Source organism: Rhinopithecus roxellana, chromosome 3, assembly GCF_007565055.1.
Source record: "Rhinopithecus roxellana isolate Shanxi Qingling chromosome 3, ASM756505v1, whole genome shotgun sequence".
NCBI lineage: Eukaryota > Metazoa > Chordata > Mammalia > Primates > Cercopithecidae > Rhinopithecus > Rhinopithecus roxellana.
In genome coordinates this window covers 145184807-145205157 of record NC_044551.1, presented here as the reverse complement: position 1 = coordinate 145205157, position 20351 = coordinate 145184807, and the positions used below count along the sequence as shown (strand labels likewise).

General features: G+C 41.7%; 1 protein-coding gene and 1 long non-coding RNA gene across 5 annotated transcripts in view; one reads left to right on the top strand and one right to left on the bottom strand.

The window, feature by feature from the left end:
- Nucleotides 1–1094: 1094 nt before the first annotated feature.
- On the bottom strand, nt 1095–14296 carry LOC104680188. Its single transcript, XR_750415.1, has 4 exons — nt 14170–14296; nt 4846–4879; nt 1752–1824; nt 1095–1403 (listed from the first exon to the last, which is right to left on the bottom strand). It is a non-coding gene; the product is annotated as an uncharacterized LOC104680188 (long non-coding RNA).
- The window catches only part of RASGRF2 (Ras protein specific guanine nucleotide releasing factor 2), a 275484-nt gene continuing 268704 nt past the window's right edge, over nt 13572–20351 (top strand). For all 4 annotated transcript variants that reach the window (XM_030926934.1, XM_030926935.1, XM_030926936.1 and 1 more), the window contains exon 1: nt 13572–14415. In XM_030926934.1, coding sequence (XP_030782794.1) covers nt 14128–14415 — 288 coding nt within the window. In that variant the 5' untranslated portion in view covers nt 13572–14127. The remainder of the gene's footprint in view (nt 14416–20351) is intronic.

Sequence of the window (20351 nt, the reverse complement as noted above, 5' to 3'; positions counted from 1 at the left end):
TGAGATGGTATCTCATTGTGGTTTTGATTTGCATTTCTCTAATGATCAGTGATGTTGAGCCTTTTCTCCATGCTTTTTCGCCACATACATGTCTACTTTTGAGATGTGTCTGTTCGTATCCTTTACCCACTTTTTAATGGGGTTGTGTGTTTTTTTGTGTAAATTTCTTTAAGTTTCTTGTAGATTCTGGATGTTAGACCTTTGACGGATAGATTGCAAAAATTTCCTCCCATTCTGTAGGGTTGTCTGTTCACTCCGATGATAGTTTCTTTCAGAAGCTCTTTAGTTTAATTAGATCCCATTTATCAATTTTTGCTTTTATTGCAATTGCTTTTGATGTTGTAGTCATGAAATCTTTGCCCATGCCTATGTCCTGAATGGTATTGCCTGGATTTTCTTCTAGGGTTTTTATAGCTTGGAGTTTTACATTTAAGTGTTTAATCCATCTTGAGTTAATTTTTGTATAAGGTGTAGGGGTCCAGTTTCAGTTTTCTGCCTATGGCTAGCCAGTTTTACCAGCACCATTTATTAAATAGGAAATCCTTTCCCCATTGCTTGTTTTTATCAGGTTTGTTGAAGGTCAGATGGTTGTAGATATGTGGTCTTATTTCTGAGCTCTCTATTCTGTGCCATTGGTCTATGTGTCTGTTTTTGCACCAGTACCATGTTGTTTTGGTTACTGTAGCCTTGTAGTATAGTTTGAAGTTGGGTAGTGTGATGCCTCCAACTTTGCTCTTTTTGCTTAGGATTGTCATGGCTATAAGGGCTCTTTTTTGATTCCATATGAATTTTAAAGTAGTTTTTTTTTCTAATTCTGTGAAGAACATCTATGGTAGTTTAATGGAAATAGCATTGAATCTATAAATTACTTGGGGCAGCATGACCATTTGCATGATATTGATTATTCCTATCCATGAGCATGGAATGTTCTTCCATTTGTGTCCTCTCTTATTTCCTTGAGCAGTGGTTTCTAGTCATGGAAGAAGAGATTTCAAAGGAAATGAGGAGACTTTTTCAGTTGATGGAAATGTGTCTTATTTTGATTGTGGTGATGCTTTCATGGATATACAAATATGTTGAACTTATTAAATAGTACTCTTTAAATATATGAAGTTTATTGTAAGTCAATTATACCACAATAAACCTGTTTTTGAAAATACAACAAACAGTTGTGGTACAGTGCATTCTAAATCCATAATGTATCAGTCAGGGCAATTTATACTAGTTGCTATAACAAGAAGCCCAATATCTCATTGATTTAATAAAACAATAGTTGCTTTGTTTCTTATGTCACAATTCCATGTGGGTTAGGCTGCCCCTGGCAACTTGAAGCTAACCGATGTTGCAAGGACCCTGGTTCTTCCATCTTGTGACCCTGCTGCCTTCAAAATGTGGCCTCCTCTCTTTTCAAGAAAAAGAAGAGATGGTAGAGATGATTATGACCAGATCTTTAATAAGGAGGTACCCACCATGTCTGCCTACATCCCTTAGGCTAAAACCCAGTTACATGGCAGGGAGGTTGGCAAATACAATCCTCTCCATGCCAAGAAATAAGAGTGGTGTTTTCATTTATATATTTCACCAGCCCCTGCCAGAAGAAAAATAAATTGCCCTCCGTCAAAGAGCTATGCACATAATAACATGTATTACAAAACAGAAACATGTTTCTGAGCCAAACTACCTATATTTGGATTCCTTCACAGTTTTTTTTTCCCACAGGGCATTTGCTTTATATCTCTTATATCTCTTACCTAAAGAGGCTATTTAAGGACTTCTCATGAAGGAATAGTTTCTGCACCAAAGGGGATTCCAAATCTCCAACTCCTAGGAGAGAGAAAATTGGTTGTAGTTTTCAAATTGTTGCCACTGCCTCCCCAGCTCTTTTCCACCTCTCTCCCTAAGGTTTCAAATCTTTCAGAGTCTAGTCTAAGCAAAGGTCTGCAGCTATAGATGCCCTATGCCATCTGCATCTGCACCTGCTTGAGGGGAAACTGAGTCCAGTATAATGACACAGAGCCACCAAGAAAATTATAGCAGGATAAAGGGACTTCTTACCAGCCAGATAGCCTCAATTTGTGACCATTTGGATAGGCAGTGACAGTGACAAGATGTGAATTCAAGGGCTTTCACTCCCAGTTGTGTGACCTTGGGCAAGATAAATCCTGAAAGCCTCAGTTTCTTCATTGATCACAAATATGGGGGCAATTATAATACTATCAAAGTCACTTAAACAAAGAGTTGTGATGAAACAGTGAAAAATATATCAAAAAGCAATAATCCTTGTGGAACTTGCAGTCTAGAGTTAGATGCAGAGAAGCAAAGACAGTTAATATTATGCATTAAAGTCTATGAAAGGAACAATATCCATCTTACCTCATAAAGTTACTGTGAGGATCAAATGAGGTCTAATAAGTGCATTTAAGCTCTACACAAACTGTGAAATGCCCTACAAATGCTCATTACTGCCATAAAGCAAGCAGGCCCTGATGTCATCTGAGTGCCATTACCTCTCTGCCCCTACCCCAAATGCGTGAAATGCAGAGAATTCAGAGGATTACCCAAGTGTATAACACATTTGTACAAAAATGGAATTAAATGAGATAATAACACATGTGGAAGCATTCTGTAAAATCACATGCTACACACATATAATTTATTCAAATGGTTATTTCGATGTTTATTACCAAGGACATAGCCTATGTGGTTCAAAATGCCCTTTCCATGATGGGATAGAAAAGGCTGCTGTTTTTCAGCCTTAAGTACACGATCCATGATGTAGATGATTATTGGCATGTTGACTGCAACAAAAAAATACATCTCCCTGAGCTCATCTCGGAAGGACATGGGGGTACACCGGTAGGATTTTAGTGCCCCACAGAGCACATTTTCACACACACAAGAGAGAAAAGATATTTTGTACTTTGTTGCAACATTTATTCCCACCTCCCCTGCCCACCTTCCCCATTACAAACCCCATAAGGTCTTCTACTATATCCCTCTATCTTCATGCTGACATAACATATCACATATTCATGGTTAACCAGGGGGCTTTCCCTGTGGTAAGTTCTCTTGAGGCAGTGGGTCTCCCCCAGACCAAAGCCAGCAGAGCTTCTAACCAGGTGGATGTGGTCCTGGGACACCTGTTGACCTTTCCTGTGTCAGAACGTCACTGACACCTGTAGGGGCCAACAGCTGGCTCTGCTCAGAGAGAGTTGATCTAAGTGTCGGGCTTCCAAGTCTAGAGCATGAGTTGATTTTTCTAATATTTTGATTAGCGACTTGGATTTTTAGCGTCAGTCTCCTCAGGTGACTCCTGAGATCGAGACTAGGCTCATGGTTCTCACACTTTCATGGACTGGACTACCTATTCCATGTAAACACAGACATGTAATTAGATAATCCATTCTCTGAGGAAATGAAAGGAACTTTCTAAACCAAGTGATATTATTTATGGTGAACTTCAAAATACCTAGGGATCAAATATTGTTGGCTTCTTCAGGTAGTCAAAAATAGGAAAATAAGAATGAACAGATTTAGGTCCAATTCTAGAATTCTGTTTCTCCCTGTGACTCCAAGGATTTTAATGGGAGGTCATTGTTTCACTCCCAAAGCTTAAGGCCTCACTCCAAGAGCTGGGTCTCCTTTAATGTTCTCTCCTCAATGTAGCATTGTTCACTCCTGCTCAGGCCAGAGCTCCATGCTCACATCCTTTTTCTGTTTAAAGTCCCACCCTGGGCCAGATGCGGTGGCTCACTCCTGTAATCCCAACACTTTGGGAGGCCGAGGTGGGCAGATTGCTTGAGCCCAGGAGCTCGAGACCAGTCTGGGCAACATGGCAAAACCCTGTCTTTACAAAAAGTACAAAAATTACCCAGGCATGGTGGTTCTTGTCTGTAGTCCCAGCTACTCAGGAGGCTGAGATGGGAGGATCACTTGAGCCTGGGGAAGGTCGAGGCTGCAGTGAGCCAAGACTGTGCCACTGTACTCCAGCATGGGCAACAGAGTGAGACCTTGTCTCACAAATTAAATAAATAAATACATAAAGTCCCATCCTGTCCCATTTAATGATGTCATTAGTATGTGATAGACCATGTTCTATGTACTCTGCACATATTAACTAAGTATTAAATTTTCATGAACTCCTAGGAAGAAAGTCCTATTATTACCTCCACTTCTAACATCAAAACTGAGACATAAATAAGTAATTTGTCCAATATAATAAATGACAGAATTAGGGCTGAAGCACATGGCACATGCTGTCAGCTTTTACTCACACTTCCAGGCAACACAGGAGAAACACTCTATAATAAAGGGGATGGATCTCTAGTCAGAAAGGCCTGGGTTCAAATCCTGTCTCTGAGACTCACAAGCCTTACCACTGGGGAAAGTTACTTACCTTCTCTGAACCTGTTTTTATTCTATAAAATGGGCATGATAATAATACCTACTTTGTGAGGTGGATGTGACAATCAAACGTACATAAATCAAGTAAAGGATTCGTCTCCATTTCCAGGCAGATGACTTTTAAAAGATATTACATATATATTTTATTTTAGAAATTCCAAGATGCCACTGTACCTCTTTCCATCTAGAAAGGCCATAGTTCCCTTAAAGTCAAACCCAAATACCAACTGTTATCAGTTCTCTTGCTCAGACCAGATACCTAGAGCCATCTTGGTTTCACCCCCATCCTCCATCTTCCGACCTCTATATCTTATCGGTAGACGAGACTCATTGATTCCTCCAATTCGACTGGAAACATCCAAATGTTTCCTCCATCACCATTGTTAAAACTTACCATGTGTCAGGTACTGTGGAAGTAATTAAAAATACCTCCGGGGGTACCTGTATCTCCAATTTAGTGATGAGAAAGCTGAGCCTGTAAGAGGTTAAGTGGTTTGTTCACTGTTTCATAATGAATATGTAATAGAGCAAGGATTGGAATTCACACTGTCTGATTCCAGAGCCCATGATCTCATACAGTCTCGGCAGTTCCTATCGTTACACTGGACAACGTGCAGCTCTGAGACGAACTGAGACTAGATCTTGCAGGTCTTTAGTTCAAATATCCCAGGAAACAGCTCATTTTGATTGAGCCAGATCAGGCACCCACTCCTAGGCCAATCACTGTGACCAGGGAGGTGGGGCCTGTAAAAAGGTGGCAGCTCCATTTTGAACCAGACAGTCTGAAGGGCAGGACTGTGGCCAGAAGGGGAAAAAGGGAGGGGCGCAAGACGATACAAGGCCACTATGCTTCCCTACTCAAAAACCTGTCGTGACATTTTGACTACTTGTATATAGGACCTTGCAGGCCACCGTGATCTGACCTCTACCTCCATTTACGCCTTTGTCTCTCATCATACCCCATCATACTTTCTTCTCTCAAACCACGGTAAACTCCGACACTTCCTCTACCCTGTACTTTTCTGTTATTGGTCTTTCATTCTCATAGCTTCCTTAGTTAAAAATCCTTCATTCTCCAAATAGGAATGCTTTTACACTGTTGGTGGGAGTGTAAACTAGTTCAACCATTGTGGAAGACAGTGTGGCAATTCCTCAAGGATCTAGAACTAGAATTACCATTTGACCCAGCAATCCCATTACTGAGTATATACCCAAAGGATTATAAATCATTCTACTATAAAGACACATGCACACGTATGTTTATTGCAGCACTATTCACAATAGCAAAGACTTGGAACCAACCCAAATGTCCATCAATGATAGACTGAATTAAGAAAATGTGGCACATATACACCATGGAATACTATGCAGCCATAAAAAAAGATGAGTTAATGTCCCTTGCAGGGACATGGATCAAGCTGGAAACCATCATTCTCAGTAAACTATCACAAGGACAGAAAACCAAACACCGCATGTTCTCACTCATAGGTGGGAATTGAACAATGAGATCACTTGGACACAGAGTGGGGAACATCACACACCCTGGGCCTGTTAGTGGGTGGGGAGCTGGGGGAGGGATAGCATCAGGAGAAATACCTAATGTAAATGATGAGTTGATGGGTGCAGCACACCAACAGGACACACGTATACCTATGTAACAAACCTGCACGTTGTGCGTGTGTATCCTAGAACTTAAAGTATTAAAAAAAAAAAATCCTTCATTCTCCAGCTCTGCGTATTTGTCATTTAACCAACCACCCTTCAGGACTCAGACCAGATGCTCCCTTGATTGGGAAGTGGGTCTTCCCAGCAGAAAGTAACACCCCACTCTGTGCTGTGCTGGACCCCATAGTCCTTCAGAGATGCCTGAGTCGGAGTTCCCCTGAGGGCGTTTTGCCTTTTATGTCCATATGGCCAGTCATGGTCTGTGGGCTTCCTCAGAAAGGGGAGACATGATCTTGGTGCGGTGACTGTCTTCTGCAGAGAACAATCCGAGAGAGGGCTGACTGCCAGTAGAACTTCTAGTAGTAGAGTGTGGAATAATGACGTGAGGAGGATGAGTAAGTCACTCATTCTGAAGGAGGAGACTGTAAGCAGCACTTCACAGTCCCCATCACACTCTAGAATCACAAGGAGCTCTGAAGGAAGCTCTAGATTCCTCCAGAGGCTGAACTTGGGGAGGGGGCGAATTGTAAAATTCCATGAGAAAAAGGGATAAAAGAAAGTCAAGGAGCAGGTTAGAAAGTATAAGGGCTGGTCCTGGAAAGTATTTGATTAAGGTTCTTGTGGAAAAGAACTTTCTTGAATTGGCCAGGCACAGTGGCTCACGCCTGTAATCCCAGCACTTTGGGAGACAGAGGCAGGTGGATCACGAGGTCAGGAGTTCGATACCAGCCTGACCAATGTTATGAAACCCCGTCTCTACTAAAAATACAAAAATTAGCCGGGTGTGGCAGTACGCACCTGTAATCCCAGCTACTCAGGAGGCTGAGGCAGGAGAATTCACTTGAACCCAGGAGGCAGAGGTTGTAGTGAGCCGAGATCGTGCCACTGCACTCCAGCCTGGGCCAAGGACAAGACTCTCTCTCTCTCAAAAACAAGAAGTTTCTTGAATTGACAGGGTGTCATTCTTTTCTAGCATTTATTCAACAGATGTTCATGGAGTCTTACTATGAATAATATTCCGGAATGTTCTAGTTCCTGAGGATATAACAGTGAGGGAAACAAAAGCTATCAAGCAATTAAGCGTACATACTAGAATGTCAGGGAGCAATAGCTGCTACAGAGAAAAAGGAGGATAGGGTCACGCAGAAAAAGGGTTAGGGTTTTACTCTAGTACAATGGGAAGATGTTGGGAGGTGTTGAGCAGAGAAGAGGCACAATAGTGATTTATGTTTTCAAGGTTCTCATTGGCTGCTCAGTGGAGAACAGACAGTAGGAGAGTAAGAGTGAATGCAGGGAGATGGCTGGGAGACTACTGTGGTCTAGGTGAGAAATGGTGATGGGCTGGATGGGGGTAGCAATGGGGCTTGTGAGAAGTGATTTAATTTAGTATATGCTTTGAAGGTAGAGCTGACGGAGGTGAGAGAAGATAAAAGGATTCATAGATGACTTCAAGTTTTTGACTTAAGCAAAGGAAGGATGGAGTTGCCATATACTGAGATGAGGAAGACTGTGGGATGAACAGTTTTTTTTTTTTTTTTTTTTTTTTTTGCAGGGAAATTCAGTCTTGAGCATGTTGAGTTTGAGATGACTACTAGATATTCAAGAGGAGATGCTGAGTAGGCAGACACACAGGTCTGCAGGTCAGAGAAGGAGCGGGGTGGAGAGGCTTATTTAAAGCCATGGAGTGGATAAAACGATGTAGATAAAGAAGAGAAGACATCCCAGGAGAGGGCCCTGGGGCGAAATACTATTCAGAGGCTGGGAAGAGGAGGGGGACAGCCAGGAGAAAGTGAAAACACAGCAGGAGAAGCAGGAAGGGGCTGGAGAGTGTGGTGTCCCAGAAGCTAAGTGAGAAGAGTGTTTCAAGAAAGAGGGAGCGTTCAGCTGTATCAAATGCTGCTGTGATGTCAACGTGCAGACTGGAAACTGACCACTGAGCTTGGCATTGTGAGGACTGCAGGTGACGGTGACTGTGGGGATTGTTTCAGTGGGTGGTGGGGATGAAAAGACTGAATGAAGTAGTTCAGGAGAAAATGGGGAGAAGGAAGTAGACCGAGTGTGTAGAGAGATGTTATAAAGGGCAAGTTTTGCTATAAAGGGAAGCAGGGGAATAGAAAGGGGTTTTTACTTACCACCAAATCATGAGTATTTTCTTGGGTCTCTAAGAATTCCTTGTATATCATAACCTATACTGTTTGTGGTGACACTAAAGTATAAAAGTAATGCATGCATAATTTATACTACTGTATATAATGTGAATCATTACATTCATGTAGTCAGATCTTATATGTTCAAAGCATACCTGCGAAGCCAAAAGGAAATAATCTCCAGCAGTCAAAACAATTCCCGTGTACTCCTAGCTAGATTACACACTTCACTCTCTAGAGGACTCTCCAAGATCTTCTCATTTTTATGTTTAATAAAGTCATATTTAGTTTCACAGAGTTCTTAAAAGCTTCATAGCCTAAGTCTTTGAGAAAACAGAAGATGGCAATTAGAAGGTTAGGATGGAGAAAGGGTGAAGGATGCAGTTGGGTTTGTGGAACAGCTATAGAAACTCTAAAGGCACAGCTGTATTGTGGCCACCCATGGAGAGGCACACAGCACAAGCTGTTGAGCTCAGTTGCACAGGTTGGTCACTGCACAGGGCTCTCTGCACAGAGCTGTGGCCATCCAGGTGGAGGGGCACCTTTTAGTCACATGAAGGTGTCATGTCATCCACTCATCAGGTTCATGTTCTCAAGGCTGTGTGTGCCCCAAGGCTCTCCCTAATTCATCCTCCCAGAGGGTGTGCCTTTTTCTAATTTGCATAAAAGAGTAGAGGCTAGCAACAGCTCTGGTCTAGCTCCTAGACACCTTGTATTTAGAATAGTGACCTTAAATCAAAAAAATGCTAAACTTTCTTCACTTTTTAGACCGGAGAGATGCAGAGCTCATTTATCTTCAGTGTTTGAAGGACAAGCTTTGGGTATCTAGAACATTAAGTTAGTTGAAATATCATAAGGACACCAGATGAATGGTTTTATTAGGTCTAAGTAGTTCATTCTAGTATTTCATAAATAAGTAATTCTTTTTGGTCAAAATAATACTGGAAACAAGGAAGGAATAATCCTTTTAGGTTTTACCTACTTGGGGAAGAATCTGGCTTTACTAATTAAGTATCGAGATAATACAGAATCATATATGTGCCAGAACTGGTAACACTGTATCTTGTAGAAACAGTCTGGGATTATTGGTGAGTCTGCATTGTTCAATGTATTATTTTCCACATCTACAAGCCATCAAAATGACAGTTCCCCACGTGATCTTCTGTCAGGCCAAGAAAAGGATCTTGGTAATACCGTGGCTTTGTTACAGGAAAGGGGTCCCAATCCAGACCCCAAGAAAGGATTCTTGGATTTCTCACAAGAAAGAATTCAGGGTGAGTCCACAGTGCAAAGTGAAAACAAGTTTACTAAGAAAGTAAAGGAATAAAAGAATGGCTACTCCATAGAGCAGCCCCGAGGGCTGCTGGTTGCCCATTTGTATGGTTATTTCTTGATGATATGCTGAACAAGGGGTGGATTATTCATGCTTCTCCTTTTTGGACCACATTGGGTAACTTCCTGATATTGCCAGGGCATTTGTAAACTGTCATAGGGCTGGTGGGAGCGTAGAGTGAGGACTACCAAAGTCACTCTCGTTGCCATTTTGGTTTTGGTGGCTCCTTTACTGCAAGCTATTTTACCAGCAAGGTCTTTGTGACTTGTATTTGGTGCTGACCTCCTCTCTCATCCTGTGACTTAGAATGCCTTAACCGTCTGGGAATGCAGCCCAGTAGGTTTCAGCCTCATTTTACCCAGCTCCTATTTAAGATGGAGTTGCTTTGGTTCAAATGCCTCTGACAGCTTTGTTTGACATAATCTTCCTCCAAGAACACAGTGCTGACGCATTTCTGAATTATAGAAACCACAGGGAAAAGTCCTTGCAGAAACTCATGCAGCCCATGTACATTTTACTAACAAAACAGAGTTTAGGAGAAAGAAAAAAAATTAAACCCTACCTTGTGCATCTGAATGATAAGGCATGAGTTAGGGATTTTGAAAAGCTGTAGGTTAGGTTGTGCACTTCCCACTCCCCTAAACTTCAAAGCTTTAGACAATTCAGATAAAATTTCCTCTCCCACCTTTCCACCGTCCTTTCCCTTCTCCCGCCTTCCGTCCTTTCTTTCCTCTTTCCCTTCTTCCCTCCCTTCCTTCCTTTTCTCATCCAGTTATCTGAATAATGTCTCCCTCTCTATTTAGTAGAGTTTCCAGATATGACAGCTCATTGCTCTTTTTCCCCTTAACTTACCTAGAAAAGGGGAAAGAGGCCACTTGCACTGTGATCATATGCTTTGTTGCCCATAAAAAAAAAATTTAAACTGGCCCCCTCAAGAAAGAATCCATGCAATGTAAGAAGGAAAAACAATGAATTCAGAGAAGCTTGTTCCCATCCACTTGGAACACGGTCTCTTTTTGGCAATCTATTTGATTAGCTGGAGGAAAGCATTCTTATTTACATAACCTCCTTATCCTTTGTGTTTCAGGATGGCACCGTTCCAGGGATGTGGTTTCCATATGAATGGCGACTAAAGGCTCCCAGGTGCCCATCAGACACCTAATAGAAATAGCTTCTCTAGACTGTCCAGGAATTTCTGGTTGTTTTCATCTCTTACAATCTTGCAGAATGATCTAATATTTGCAAATGCTTATGCCGCATTTAACAATTCAATGACCAAATAAGAAATTAATTTAGAAAATAATCGTCTGAAAAACTTGTATGCCTACTGCACATAAACTCTCCTACTGGGTGCTGCAGGGATTAGGGAGATAGACCTGCGTTTGAGAGACAGACAGGTGAGAAGAAGCACCTAAACATTAATCTTCTTCCTGGCTGGGTGGTGGTTCACACTTATAATCCCAGGGTTTTGGGAGGCCAAGGCAGGAGGGTTGCTTGAGACCAGGAGTTTGAGACCAGCCTGGGTAACATGGTGAGACCTCTGTCTCTACAACAAGTAAACAAAACCTAACCGGGTGTGGTGGTGCACACCTATAGTCTTAGGTACGCTGGAGGCTGAGGCAGGAGGATTGCTGGAGCCCAGGAGTTTGAGGCTGCAGTGAGCTATGACTTCAGGCCAGGCAACAGAGGAAGAACCTCTCTAAAAAAAAAAAGGAGAGAGAGAGAGAGAGGAAGGGAAAGAAAAGAAGAAAGAAAATAAAGAAATTCTCTTCCTGTTAGACTGAGCACACCAGGAACACAGGCAATGCTTTTTTTCTATAGGCTCTACATCACCTAAATATAGTGTTGAGGACATAAACTAGTGATCAATAAATGGTTCTTGCAGTGAATTTCCATAATTAAAACCCACAGTAATCACCAGCCAAATTTTGCAGGAAACAAGTACTCCTTTCTCTCATTGTCCAGGAGCAGAGCAGGGTGGGGTGGTATATAAGGGCCACAAAACGTTCTGTGGTAGGAAATGATGTCAGATAAGAGGTTGTAAATATTTCACGTGGTTCAGATGAAAAGCACATTTAAGGAGACAGAGATGGTAAGTGAGACATTGCTTATTGAAGAAGAGAATCTTTCATATCTGAAAAAACTCAAGAAGTGGGTTAGAAGGTTTGAGTACTCATGGCAAAATAGTTTTTGTGCTGATTTTACACTCTTACTGGTTTCTACTAAAAAAATGGAGCTTATCAACCACACAGGTGTCTACTCACTTATGGTTCTCAGAGCTGGGATTGAACCACAGAGAAAGAAATAAAAGGCCTCCTGAGGCAATCACCAGCTCCTCTGCATCTAGAATCTGGCTCCAAAATGTTGCCTACATTTACTTACTATCTCTATACTTGTGTCTCCTCTGAAGAACAATGCAAGCTTCCAGCTGGGTTAAACCCAATTTAACACAGCACTGTCCTTTAGATAGTTTTAAAAATGTAAAGAGAAATGACCACTGTTCTCACACTGTAATTTCAAAATGGCAATTTCCCTGTTATATAGTTGTTAAAAGTGAACGTTTTTTAAAAAGGTAAAAGGAAAAAAAAAAACCCCCACTCAGCTGCTCAGTGAGGCAGAGTTAAAATATTCTGCAGAAACAGCACTTATGAAACAGGCAGAACCCCTGGGGCTACCAATTTATGAACACACAACTGGCAGTACAAGACAGGTGTATTGTCGTACACTCATCACCCAGAAAAGCATTATTATTTACTTTTAACAATAAACATTTTATGATGGCACTCCATTTTAGTGATAAATGACTAGGAGGAATCAAAAATGTGTGTAACAGAATCAAATACAGGCACTCCTCGGGGGTTTCACTGGCTTTCTCTCACAGCTGCTGGGTACATTATTTCTTTTCCACTTACATTTTACAGCATGGAGTTGGGGCAGGGGGTGGCTCTTGGTGTTCTGGTTGTACCTGTCAGATTTGTTAATCAAATGAATCCAGTCCTACAAACGATGAGCCTGTGACAGCTGGCCTTTGGGGATGGACTCTCCCCTGGGCAGCAAAGTGTCCCTTATTTGGGTATTTTTTCCAGGTTGAAAACTTGGCACTTAAAATTTAGCATCTTACCACTGTGAAATAACAGGCACTCTGAAAGAACCTTCGGCATCTGATGCCTTTCCGGGAACACTTGGGCCACTCTCGTTAACCTTTACCGGTTACTACAATGCAGGTACAAGCAGAAAAGCCAAGGATGCGGGCTATGCAAAGCCACTCTGTGACTCCACCTACTGCCATGGGAACGTACTTATGGATGTGGCGTGTAAGTGCGTGTGTATGTGTGAGTGGGTTTGTGAAAGTGTGTAGATTCGTGCGAATACTTGTGTGGGTGCTTGTGTTTGTGTGTGTGTGTATTTTTGGGTGAATTTGTGTATTTGTGAATGTACATATGTGTGATCATCTGTGTGTGTATGATTATCTGCTTGTAAGTCTATGTATGATTGTGAACGTGTGAGTAGATGTGTGCTGTTTGTGTGAATATGTGTAAATGTGTGTATGAGTATATGCTTGCATGTGAGTTTGAGTGAATGTGTGGGTTGTGTGTGAATGTGTGTGTGAGTGAGCATATCAGTGCGTGCATGTGTGTAGTTCCTTAAGTGTGTATCTGAATGTGGGTATGTATTTTTGTGTGCGGGAACGCACATTGTGGGTGTATTTGTCTATATGTATTTGTGTGTTGTGACTGTGTGTTGAGTGTGAGCGTTGTGAGAATGTGCATTTGTGTGTCATGAGTGTGTGCGCGTATGTTTTTGTGCATATGTGCCCGCATTGTGTTTGCATGCATTTGTGAGTGTATTTTTGTGCGTCTGAGTGCGTGCGTTGTGGATCTGGGTGAATGTACTGGTCTGCGTGTGTGTGGGTGTGCGTGTGTGTGTGCGCGCGTTGTGCGCGACTGTGCGAGCGCGTGTGAGCGGGTGTGTGGTGCGGCCGGTCGCCTCCACCTCCCCGATCCGCCCCATCCCGGTGGGCGCCAGAGCAGAGGCAGCGGACCCGGCCGGGGCGGGCTAGGGAGGGACGCTCGCCGGGGCAAACGGGCTGCGCCACTGCCGGCGCCGCGCCGACTTTGCCCTTTAAATCTGTCTCCAAGCCGATTACAGCTGAGCTCCCACGTGACGTTTTACCTTCTGTCTCCCGGAGCGCGTTGCCCGAGGACAGTCCTTTCCCGGCTGCCGCCCCAGCCCGCCGCTGGGGCTCGGCTCCCGCAACTTTGGGCGAAGCGGCTGCCGGCTCGGGAGCCCTAGCGGGGCCGCGCTCCACGCGGGCGTCGGGGACTCGGGGGCCTCCGGGTACTCGGCCGGGAGGGTGGCGGTCAGGGCGGAGATCGTGCCCGGCCCCAGCCCGCGCCCCTGGCACCGCGCGCCGCCGCCTCCCGAAAGCGGGCGGGGTGCCCTGCGCGGCGTGGGGAAAGGGGGCGCCCTTCGCCGGCCGGGACCTGAGCGGGCGCGCCCTCGAGGGAGCCGGCCGGACCATGGCCGCGAGGCAGGGGTGAGACGGGCAGCCGCCCGCGCGCCCCCAGCACCCGCACCATGCAGAAGAGCGTGCGCTACAACGAGGGGCACGCCCTGTACCTGGCTTTCCTGGCGCGCAAAGAGGGCACCAAGCGCGGCTTCCTGAGTAAGAAGACGGCCGAGGCGAGCCGCTGGCACGAGAAGTGGTTCGCCCTCTACCAGAATGTGCTCTTCTACTTCGAGGGCGAGCAGAGCTGCCGCCCGGCGGGCATGTACCTCCTGGAGGGCTGCAGCTGCGAACGAACGCCCGCGCCACCCAGGGCCGGCGCCGGGCCAGGAGGCGTCCGGGACGCGCTGGACAAGCAGGTACCGCGCGCCCTCTCTCCGCGGTCTCCCAGGCTTGGTCGCCGCACTCCCTTGCCGTCCTAACCCGGGGATCGGGGGTCGGGGGCCGTGAAAGAGTGCGGGGACCATGCTCTGAAATCCCCCCGCGGTACCAGTGGCGGGACATCTCCACGCGCCTCCCCATCTTCATCCAGGGATTCTCCCATCTCCATAACCCTCCACCCCACTGCGAAGTGAACAATCAGAATAGTGGCCTAACTTGCTTTCAGGACCCTGGTAGAGGTCGTAGAGTCGTTTCAGCTTCTCTGCCAACCATCCATTGCTTCTCTAGACCTGGCTCGCAAGAATTTTGTCTGGTGACATGTATTGACACCTGTTGGGTGTAGATTGGCAAGACAGAACTAACTTATTTGGAAAAGTTTTGTTTCTGCCATACCCGGCTGGCGCGTGTAGATTTCTTTGCCTGCAGATGTTTGACCACTGGTTGAGCTGGGAACAAGCGGGGCTCCCAAGCCGGACAGACACTTTCTGTTGGTCATTTTCAATCAGTCTTTGTGATTTAGGTCAGTTGGCCTTGCTAACATTTGACCTGCTGGGTCTAATTATGAAGGTAAATGTGTATTCATATTCCTCAGGATTAATATTTGGTAGCCACATTCTTGCTATGTTTAAAAATGTGGGCATTTTTAAAGAACGCTTCTGTACTTTTAAATGAATGCTTTGAAAATGAATGCGACCTTTTAATTCTGGGTCATAATTTTATTAGTTTTGCTGTGTGCTCATGGCCGCGGGGTGGGGGAGAAAAACCCTTTAAGTCTGGTGATCCCAGCCCCTTATTCCTGCAAACACAAAACTTGTATGTTTTCAATCACCGTTTGGTTATTAAAGTTAAAGCAGACTAATTTTATGCTCCTAATGTTCTCATTTAGCTTCTCGATCCCCACCTTGATATAAAAAAGGCTGATTGTTTTTGCTATTGCGTAAAAATATTCGCAGCTGAATTTTCCATGTAAGTCAGATCAGACAGCATCTACCGCAAACCACAGAGGCTGTGGGAGGTACTAGCAATGGAGTGATCCGCAAGATGCCTACCTAACCCCTTGGGGCTCATAAAACAATGTGTAAAATTAAGAGGAGTTAAAACTAGACCAACCAGAGGTTTGAGTTGTTTTCACTATAAATCATTAACAGACTTAAGTGATTAAACTTGTTATATCACTTATAAATCTGAAATTTTAAATATGCTCTTTAGTTTCTGAGGGCTTGTTCAGTCATTTGCAAAACTGATTTCTAACTTTATAGATATAGATACTAGACATATAAACATAAATTTCAAGTCATGCATTTTAGAATTTAAATTGGGAGAAGAGTTTTGAGGAACCATTTTTTTCAGGAATATATATATGTATATATTCTATTGGTGGGATTTTTTTTAAGGTATATGTTCCAAGGCCCCACAGGAACCAAAATGAATAGGTTTCTAAGTGTTATTATGTCTAAAGTAGAATAGAGTATTTTAAACTACTCAGGATATATATCATTTACTTAATCCCAAATTATTTGTTTTCTTCGTATTTATATTAATATAAGATAACCACTTTTGATTTTTTTTTTTTTTTTTTTTTTTTTTTTTTAGTTAGGGGTGGGGAGTTGTTACCTGTTACAATTCATATGGCTCTCTTGACTTGCTAATGTTATATGGAAACCAACATTTTTCCACTTGGAAAATATCTTGACTGTAATCTTCAGGACTGTTTTCTTTCTCGCACTTTAATAAGGAAACATAACTTCCAAACAGTTTGACTTTCATGCCACTTTCTAATGGTTGTCCAAAATAGGCCATCTAATGAAAAAATTGTTTTCCTTTTTCATGACCATACATATGATGAGTATTTCTCCATCATTTTATGCATCTTCAAGAGGTTAGAAATTAGAATCTTTGGTGTTTATAGATAAATCTGAGATGTAGAGAAGCAAGCATTCCAGAATGGATTAGGAGTTGGGTTGGGAAACCTTCCACATTTTGTCTTGCATTAGATGTGCTACTGTGAGTTGGGTTAGCTTAGCCCACTGATGCTTTTCTCTGGCACTGCCAACTGGGTGTGTTTAAACAATTAAGAAGAAACTGTGAAAATAAGAAACAAGGAGAAACATTCTCCCTTAAATCTACAGTTTATCCAGTTGGTTCCCTTTCAGTTAATTTGTGTTGCTGAGGTGCTCAGATCATCCAGATCCTTCGTGGATCTGTGGAGGATGGGAGGATCTGTGGAGGATGGAAGGAGATGAGCACATCCCAAGGTTTGCTTCTTTCTCCTTATATGCTTCTGGAGCTTTCCGTATCAGTATCTCCCTCAACACTATCAAAACAGTTGAAGGTTAGGGCTTGAAACGGGACTTAGTGAGGCAGAGTCATTTTTCTTCACCAAGTTTCTGTGTTATTTCTTTAAGCACATCTCTTCATCTTTTCTCTTTTTTTTTTTTTCTGTTAATGAAATCTCTGTTTCCTAATATGTAAAAATTAAGAGTTTGGCCAAGTTGGTTTCCAATTACCTTTCAATAATGGCATCTTCTATTTCTAAGGTTATGACAGACAGTGTGAGCTTTTTGCAGTGTGGAGAATGTGAAAGACCATTTCACAAGATTCAGAGATTACCAGCATTTGTAATAAATACTGCGTCTAAAAAGCCGAGGACAAGCAGGTGACTGAAGTGGACATTATGATAAATTAGTTAGGTCAGCAGATGTGCAAACCTATAGTAACATCATTGCATGAGGCAGAGACATTCTTATTACTCACATTGGAGGGCGACATATTTATTGTAATCTCCTTGACAGTTACAATAGTTGATGTAATTATTGCTATAAACTGCCTCTAAGTATTCTTGGGAGCTTAAATTCCACGTATCCTTCAAATTATTTTTATGCTTATTAGTTGTGTTTTTAGGTAAGTTACAAGAAGAAAACACCCACTGGTTTGCTTCATCTAAATAGCAATTCAAAATAAGTTGGTTGACAACAAAAAAAAATCAGTTTTTTTTTTTTTTTTTTTTTTTTTTAACACTTGGACTTAAATTGTTTCCAGTTAAGCAGAAAAAAGAAAGTCACTTTCCAAATATGCTTAGGTTGTAGGAATATTTGCGTTGCTCTATTTTTTTCATCATGTTCTCAGATTTCACTTTGATGAGTCTTTGGAGGATTGCAAGGCTCTCTTATCAGCCTTCCACAGTGACTACTTCTTTGGGATAGCAACGGTGATATGATCAAAATGAGATCAGTTAAAAACAATTTTAAGTGGTTTGTTTTCTCCACAAGTGTTGTTCTTTTTCTTAAAAATGTGTCTGGTGGCACTTCTTTCTAGTTAAGCTCCATTTGTGGAAAATGAAAACCTTCCCTTTTGTTCCAGGTGAAGGAGAAAGGGAAGTTGTATTTAGCAAGTACCTTCTGCATGGTAGGCTCTGTGCTCTTGGTGGCTGTTATCCTCTCTTACCTCATCTAATTTGAACTTCAGCTTTTGGAGATGATGATTATTAACATCATCATTATTATTACCTATTGCTAACACTGCAATTCAAAGACTTCTAGGGAGATGATCAAAGTCCAACTGAAGATATGAAGACTAAATAATGTTGTAGAATTCCTTACTAAGACTGTATTTTTTTTTTTTTTTGGAAACGGAGTCTAGCTCTGTGGCCCAGGCTGGAGTGCAGTGGCTGGATCCCAGCTCACTGCAAGCTCCGCCTCCCGGGTTTACACCATTCTCCTGCCTCAGCCTCCCGAGTAGCTGGGACTACAGGTGCCCGCCACCTCACCCAGCTAGTTTTTTGTATTTTCTTAGTAGAGACGGGGTTTCACCGTGTTAGCCAGGATGGTCTCGATCTCCTGACCTTGTGATCCGCCCGTCTCGGCCTCCCAAAGTGCTGGGATTACAGGCTTGAGCCACCTGCGCCCGGCCCACTAAGACTGTATTTAAATCCACTGAGCAAATCTGGATGGATGGGGGCTTGGGGTATAGGATGTGAATCACTGTTTTGTTTATTCTTATTTCCTTTTCAAAACTATTTAGATTCTTGAGAAATACAATTGCAGACCATTACATGTTCAAAGAAAAATGGGATTTATTTTTAAACAAGCAGTTTTACATGACATTCCTTTACTTCAGGAATTCATTTACTTCAGGAATGGGATACCTTTACAAATATTTTCATTTAGGGTGAAAGTACACATCCCAGTTAGTCTGGTCTGTTTAAGTAGCAGTATCTGTCTTGCCTACTAGCAGGAGAAGACACACAGCAACAAAGCCATCTTTATTCTTATTTTTCTGGTGGTGGTAAATGTTCCATTCAGCCTGATTTCACTTGTTTTGGGGGTAAAATATCTCTTTAGCTCTGGAGGTTTAAAGAAGTAGACACTTGCATTTGTGCTGAATTAAACATGTTGGTTTAATTTTAAAGGGATTAAAGGCTACGTGATTTCCTGTCACTTCATTACTAGTCATTTTAGCCTTCCTAAATTGACCACAAGCAGAGGATTTTAATCATGGAATGAATTAGGCAGAGCTGCGTGCGAGCTCTGAAATATTTGTGGGAGATGGACAGTGTGGATGGTGGATTTTCATGCTATTTCATGTTGTCTAATTATAACCAGCTCAACTTTTGTTCACTGAACACAAAGGGGGAAAATGGAATAATGATACTTGCTAAATCTTATACAACGTTAAAAAATATAATTTAGGGAACAAAATGATTTGTTATTTAAACTTTGTAATTTTCCTTCTCTTTAAAGTTAAATGAAAAAAAATCTCATGGATTAGCAAAATTGGGTTATTTTAATTTTGGCTACACTAAGCCTTACTATTTAGATTGTTGTACAAGAATTCAACACAGAAAAATCCATTCCTGATGTGACAGATGTATTAATACATAAAAATTCATTCTTGTTGTGAACAACTATTTTTCTGTGAGTTTCATTAAGTGACAACTAAACACACTGTTGAGGAGTAGAAAATATTTGTAGTATTGTAATAAATTTTCCCTTCTTTTGACAATTAAAAAATAGAGAAATTTTTCTCACACTGGATGATGACAAAAGCATGTATGATAACTAAATGTTTCCGGTTTTAGCAAGCAAATGTCAATGGTTCATTAAAACGGTTGTTGATATTGCTGTCTAATGCAGATTATATTTTTAAATTTATTTTTTTCCTACAGTTTTCAATACTACTTAAATATGCATGCCACAGTCAGTATAATTTTAATTTTGGGGGATAAAAATACTTAGTCTTTATGATTATTTTGTAATAAAATAAGTCAGATTGACCAACAATCTGTATTTGCTCAAGTCTTAAATTCTACTTTTCACAGGTTTAAAGTGGCTTTCTATTTTTATACCTATGCATTTGTTATACAAGAAAGGGGTGTGTGTGTGTGTGTGTGGTGTTTATTCAGTTTGTTACCATTCTACCATTCTTTACCATTGAATATTAAACATTTCTTAGGCAGTTATATATTGTAGTTTGCAGATTTTGATTTGTATAATTAACATTTGAAGACCTGAGTTATAAATCCCATCTATCTGTACTTTGGGGAGCTTTATTTTTCAGGACTAAGGATACGTAATGATTCTGTTAAATTACTCACAATATAAATTCCTCTCTGAAATTAGTCTGCCTTAAACAGAGACTGTAAATAGTAAAATTTTATTGATATTTAAATGAACTAGAAATGATATTTGTTGAGTATCAACATAGCACTGTGATAAATGTTTGATTATTTTATAACATTTGGCCTTTGTTCTAAAATCTAACCATTATTCTAAAATTATTCATTACATTTTTATTGGTGCAACTTTTAAATTTTAGCTGATTGAGAAGTTATAAATACATAAATTTGGTTCCTCCAAAGAGAATATGTTAGCATTTTTGCCCAAGGAATTAAAAATATAATTGTGTATATATTTAG